This window comes from Primulina eburnea, chromosome 3, assembly GCF_022965805.1.
Source record: "Primulina eburnea isolate SZY01 chromosome 3, ASM2296580v1, whole genome shotgun sequence".
Classification (NCBI taxonomy): domain Eukaryota; kingdom Viridiplantae; phylum Streptophyta; class Magnoliopsida; order Lamiales; family Gesneriaceae; genus Primulina; species Primulina eburnea.
This window is the reverse complement of record NC_133103.1, coordinates 16,775,575-16,781,574: the sequence shown is the minus strand read 5'-3', so window position 1 is coordinate 16,781,574 and position 6,000 is coordinate 16,775,575. Positions and strand designations below refer to the sequence as shown.

The following is a 6,000-nucleotide window of genomic DNA, read 5'->3' as shown; positions in this document are numbered from 1 at the left end:
CATGAGACTTACTTTATTTATAATGAAACATAGGTACAGATATATCAATTTCTTTTCATGGAAAATTAATAATTACGTACAATAATTAATTTGTATAGAGTCCCCCCTTTCTTTTTCATATATAAGAGTGGTTTCATGTGAGATCGTCTCACGGATCCTAATATGTGAGTCAACCCTACTGATAATCACAATAAAAAATAATACTTTTAGCATAAAAAATAATATTTTTTATGGATGACCAAATTAAGAGATTCGTCTCACAAATACTACCTGTGAAACTATCTCACACATGTTTTTGCCTTTTTTCATAGATGATTATTATTATCTGCATAAACTACTCAAGTGGCCGCCCTTCAGTCTCAAGCACCACCAAACTTACTTCACTTTTCACATATATATATATATATATATATATATATATATATATATATATATATATATATACACACACACACGCAAAAACACTCCATCCACTATCAACAGTACCCCAAAAACTCTCTAGGAAAAAAAACAAAAAGCAAAATAAGGGTTCTTTTATTTTTTCCAATCGAAAAATTAAAGTTAATTATAATATACTTCACAAGTGGTGAATTTCAATTTCAAACTTTCAACTTGGTTTTCAACAACATGGGAAGGTCTCCTTGTTGTGAGAAAGCTCACACAAACAAAGGGGCATGGACTAAAGAAGAAGACGATCGACTCATAGCTTACATCAAGGCTCATGGCGAGGGATGCTGGCGATCTCTGCCCAAAGCAGCAGGGCTCCTCCGCTGCGGGAAGAGCTGCCGCCTGAGATGGATCAATTACTTGCGGCCTGATCTTAAGCGGGGAAACTTCACAGAAGAGGAAGATGAACTCATCATCAAACTCCATAGCCTTCTTGGAAACAAGTAAGTTGATCCATTTCTTTATTTGTTGCATGCGCCAGTCTTCAAATTTATTGATATATTTTCTTAGTTAGGGTAAATAAAACGAATCAAGAACTATGGTTTATAACTAAATTACACATTTGAATTTCTGTTTTAAAAGATGAAACATATATAAGCTTGATTCGTGAGGAAAAAAAAGAGAGAAATAATATGGGATTTTCTTGATTTTTGTATAGGTGGTCTCTTATTGCAGGGAAATTACCAGGAAGAACAGATAACGAGATAAAAAATTACTGGAACACACACATAAGGAGGAGGCTCATTGGCCGAGGGATTGATCCCACGACGCACAGATCAATCGACGACCCTGCGCCAACTGCAGTACAAGAAACTACTAAAACCGTCTCCTTTTCTGGTGCAAAAGATTCTCTTATTCAAGAAGGAAATGCATGCGGCATTTTGATCAATAAATTGGAAGAAAATAGCATTATCGATTATCAGGACTTGAATCTAGAGCTCCGAATCAGCCCTCCGTACCCACAACAACAGCAAGAATCATTGAAGACTGGAGGAAGGGTGATCAATGGGAGGAGATCAAATGATTCTGAAAGATACGATTTTCTTGGATTGAAAACCGCAGTTTTGGATTACAGAAGCTTGGAAATGAAATGAAATGGGAATTGGATCTGGGATTCAGGTTCCATTTTTTCTTGTTTCATATTACAGATCAATTCATAATGTAAGAGAATTAATTCAATATGTCAATTAATGAAAGTCCGAGAATTTCTTTATTCGTAGCACAATTTTTCTCAGTGGTTTACCTTTCACTTCTCGTGTTTTATGAAGTTTTTCTAGCTGTATCTAATCTAGACAAACACTTGTGTGAGACGATCTCACGAGTCGTATTTTGTGATAGATATATATAATTTGATCATCCATGAAAAAATATTACTTTTATGCTAAGAATATTATTTTTTATCGTGAATATCGATAGAATTAATCTGTCTCACAAATAATGATTCGTGAGACTTTCTCATAAAACAACTACTCATCTCTCTATTACTAATTTATAGTTGAAAACTCACTCGACAATTATGTAATTTGTTTCTTTTATTTTTGTTCGGGGACGTGGTTCCTAGTCTCGGTGGCCTCTTAATTATTTTTTTTGGACAGCAGGAGGTTCGAGTGTTCATCAAAAGAAGCAGTTTTATTACTATCGTTTGGTATAACTATAAAAATTTAATAAATATAATCCACACACTTCCCATTCATGAATTTCATATGCATGCGATATTAATGTATTTAAATTCTTAGTTTAATTAAGCGAAGTACTTTTATATATTATTTTTTCAAGACAAGAAAGTGTCATATAAAAATATTTGAATTTTTTTAATATAAATTTTGAAATTTAAAAATACTTTTAAGAGGGTCGTTTTTCGAATTTTCTCGATTCATTTGTCTTAATCCTATGTTATATATCAAGCACTCCTATAAGGAAGGAACTGCGTAGAAATTTAGATGAATCGACGTTGAAGAAATGACAAAGGAATCTCATTCATATGAAACGAGGACATTTGGTGCTTTGCTATCTCCATAAAAATCGGAATTCTAAAAATAATCTAAAAATGAAAAGACAAAAACTTATGTGACACGGTCTGGGTCGTATAGTACTTGTGAGACGGATATCTTATTTAGGTAATCCATTAAAAAATATTACTTTTTATGTTAAAAATATTAGTTTTTATTGTGAATATCCGTAGGATTGACCGGTCTCACATATTAAGATTCGTGAGACGGTCTCACATGAGACACACTCAGATAAAAATTCAAACAAATTAAGAACTTAAAAATATAAAGACGACTTTTTTTATTTAATCTTGATAAAATATAGTATTCCAAACATATATTTTTATTTATAAAAATATATATAAAAAAAATATAAAAATAAATAAGATGTGAATGTGAATTTTATTTTATTTTTGAATGAAATTCGCAGAGAAATTTCTGTCAACGGGTTGTCTTTTTCTCCGTGTGAAGATAGGAATGGAGGGAGCAGCGGATAAGCTGCGAGAGGATGAGAAGAAACGAAGATTATTGAGTGAATAAATAAATAAATAAATATTTGTTTCTATATTATATATATTATTTAATTTATGATTTTTAAAACAAGTCAAACTCGTCAACAATTCATATATCCCTAATGACATAATAGTTGGCAATTGTTTATTTAAATTTGGTCGGCTAGCTGCCATCTAATCTACCTAACTCGTTCAATTATGCTATCTGCTTTGCATCTAGGGTTTCCAATTTCATTTTTATTTGGAATTTATCCTAACATTCTACGTTTTATTAAAAGTTATATTTAGTGATAACGATTGAATAATAATATTTTGAGTCGTACAATAGTATAAGAACAGCGTTTCAATTGCTTTACTCAGCAGATCAATTATTGCACCACAACAATCTTTTTCCTTATAATCAGGGGCAGAGCCAGGATTCTTAACTACTGGGACTTGCTTTATCATGTGTTAAACAGTAATATATTCAGTTAAAATAGAACCGAATATTCTAAAATCGAATTAACTGAACTTTTTTCTAACAAATCGAACCGACCGAACTTTACTTTGAAACTCTATAGGCTACGTTTGGTTGGAAGGATAGGATAAACTAATGATTAGTACGTAAATGATAAAGAAAATGATTGTGTTAGGATTGTAATATATGGTGTAAAATAATATTATGTTTGGTAAGATTTTTAAGTGTAGGATAATTTTGAATTTTTTGATGAGAAGACGAAATTGCCCTTCCCCTTCGCGACGGCGACAGTGGCGGCGGCGGCCGGAAAAGGTCGGTGGGGGAGAGGAAAATTAGCGACGGATTATTGAGAAACCGTCGCTAATTTGAATTTTAGCGACGGTTATTTATTAAAAAACCATCACTTTTTGCGACGGAATTTTATAAACCGTCGCTAACCGGCTAACGGCCGGTGTTCTGCCGGCAGTCCGTCGCCGTTCGGCCGGTGCTCGGCCGCGGTCGGCGGTCTGTCGGCGGTCGACCGGTGGTTGGCCGGCGGCGGTCGTGGAGGCGGCGTCGGTGGCTGGAAGTGGTGGTAAGTTTAAATAAAAGAGAAGGGTAAAATTGGAAAAATAGGAGGTATTAAGAGTTGGATAAATAATCCTAGGGGGATGAGGAAGTATTATTTTATCCTACCTAATATAACCTAATCATACCTAGGAGGGATAAGGTGAGTTTATTTAAAACTGAACCAAACGTTTGATTGGGCTGGATAAAATTAATCAATCATACTTTATCAACCAAACCAAATATTGCCTAACAAACCAAATCGAAAAAATCGATTATTTCGATCAATAATACAATCAACCGAAATTTTATAATTTTTTTAAATAATCGTGTTTTAAATAAAAAATTTCAATATAAAAATTGGATTAAATTAATTAAAATTTTATTTATTAAAAAATATTTTTAAATATAGTACTATTGTATAATAAATTTTATTAAAATTATAATATATATCCTTGTAAACTTTATTCGATCGCTCTACCTAGTAGGGACGATTATTGCACCTCAAAACCGAACCGAATTTTGAAATTAATTCATTTTGATCTATTATTTTGGTTGAAATTGATATTTTATTCACTTATAGAATGTAATTGATGTTTTCCCGTTATTTTTTGATATATGTTCTTTTGGTTTAAAAATAACTTGACAGTTTATTTCTTCATTCTCTGAGTTACTTAACTTGAAAAATTCAATATTTTCAAAATTTTGTAACAAAGAATTATTTTTCAAATTTCATAATTATTCAATTTTTGGTTATTATAAATTGAAAAATCAAAAAACAAGTCCAATAATAATTGTACATCAATAATCATTATATATTTCAACCAATTGATTATTATTTCGAAAATATGCAACAATAGATTTTTAGGATAAAAATTCAAATTCCAAAATTCAAATACATCATAAGATAATATTATTGCAACTTGAATAATCACATCTAAATATTCAATATAATTTTAGAGACGTTGAATTTTTTTTATCTCAAAGTTGCATAATTTCATAGCATACGACAATAACAACTCATAAACAGTAATGAGTTATGATTTATGAGAATTTTTTTATTTTTAATTTTTAAACATGAGACTAAAAAAAATAAAACTTATAAAAATTTGTTTTAATTTTAATGTGCTCAAAAAATATAAAATTTAAAATTACTAATTTTTTTTATATAAAAAATTAGGTGGGACTGGAGCCCACCCTAGCCCAAGGGTGGCTCCACTCCTGCTTATAATTGTATTCCTTGTAATCAATGTGGATAGAACCGTGACCTTGGCTGTGATAAAACACTTATCATTAGGATAAAAGCTATAGTTAGGGATAACAATACAACTTATTTTAAAGCGTATAACAATTCAAGCGTTACGTTTCGATTGCTATATCACAAAGAGTAATCATTGCAATTCAACAATCTCTCTTCCGATAATTGCACTTCTTGCAATCAATGATAATTAAACTCGTGACACTGACTCTGATATCAACTACTTGATAAAATTTTTATCACTAAGACAAAAGTTATAGTTTTTGGTAAAACGATAAGCGTCTGATTCAATAATACATTTATATTTTTTGTAAAAAAAAAATTAAATTGTAAGAATTTTTTTATATTTAGATAATAATTTTAGATTGTGAAAAACTTTTTAAAAAATTTGGGGAAAATCTAGCATAAAATAAATAAGCACAGACGACAATATAGCCAAAAGATAATTAAAATCGAATTTTAAAAGATTAAGAAAAAAAACTAGCTCGGATTGTGAAATGTGAGATGATCTTAGGGATGTCCATGGATCTATGTAAAACCCAGACCCGCAATGAACCCACCCTTTCTGGATGGGTTTGGGCATACTAAATGGGTCATGGGGTGGGTCTCGAGTCCAGTTTTTCAGACTCGTATGGGTATGGGGCGGGTCATGGGAACTATAACACCCGCCCCATACCCACCCCATATATGTGAATATAAATATTTTAGGATTTAGTTTTATTAATTTTCATTTTTTTAGTAGCTCACCTCAAGGTCAACCATAGACATGACTGATTTTTTTACTAGCTGGTT

The 6,000-nt window shown here is 31.4% G+C and overlaps 1 protein-coding gene across 1 annotated transcript; it reads left to right on the top strand.

Moving 5' to 3' along the window:
* The first annotated feature begins 456 nt into the window (after nt 1-456).
* LOC140828352 (myb-related protein 308-like) lies at nt 457-1,643 on the top strand. Its single transcript, XM_073191338.1, has 2 exons — nt 457-890; nt 1,106-1,643. The coding sequence occupies exons 1-2, from the start codon at nt 628-630 to the stop codon at nt 1,539-1,541; spliced, it is 699 nt and encodes a 232-aa protein (XP_073047439.1). The 5' UTR covers nt 457-627; the 3' UTR covers nt 1,542-1,643.
* Nucleotides 1,644-6,000: the final 4,357 nt, after the last annotated feature.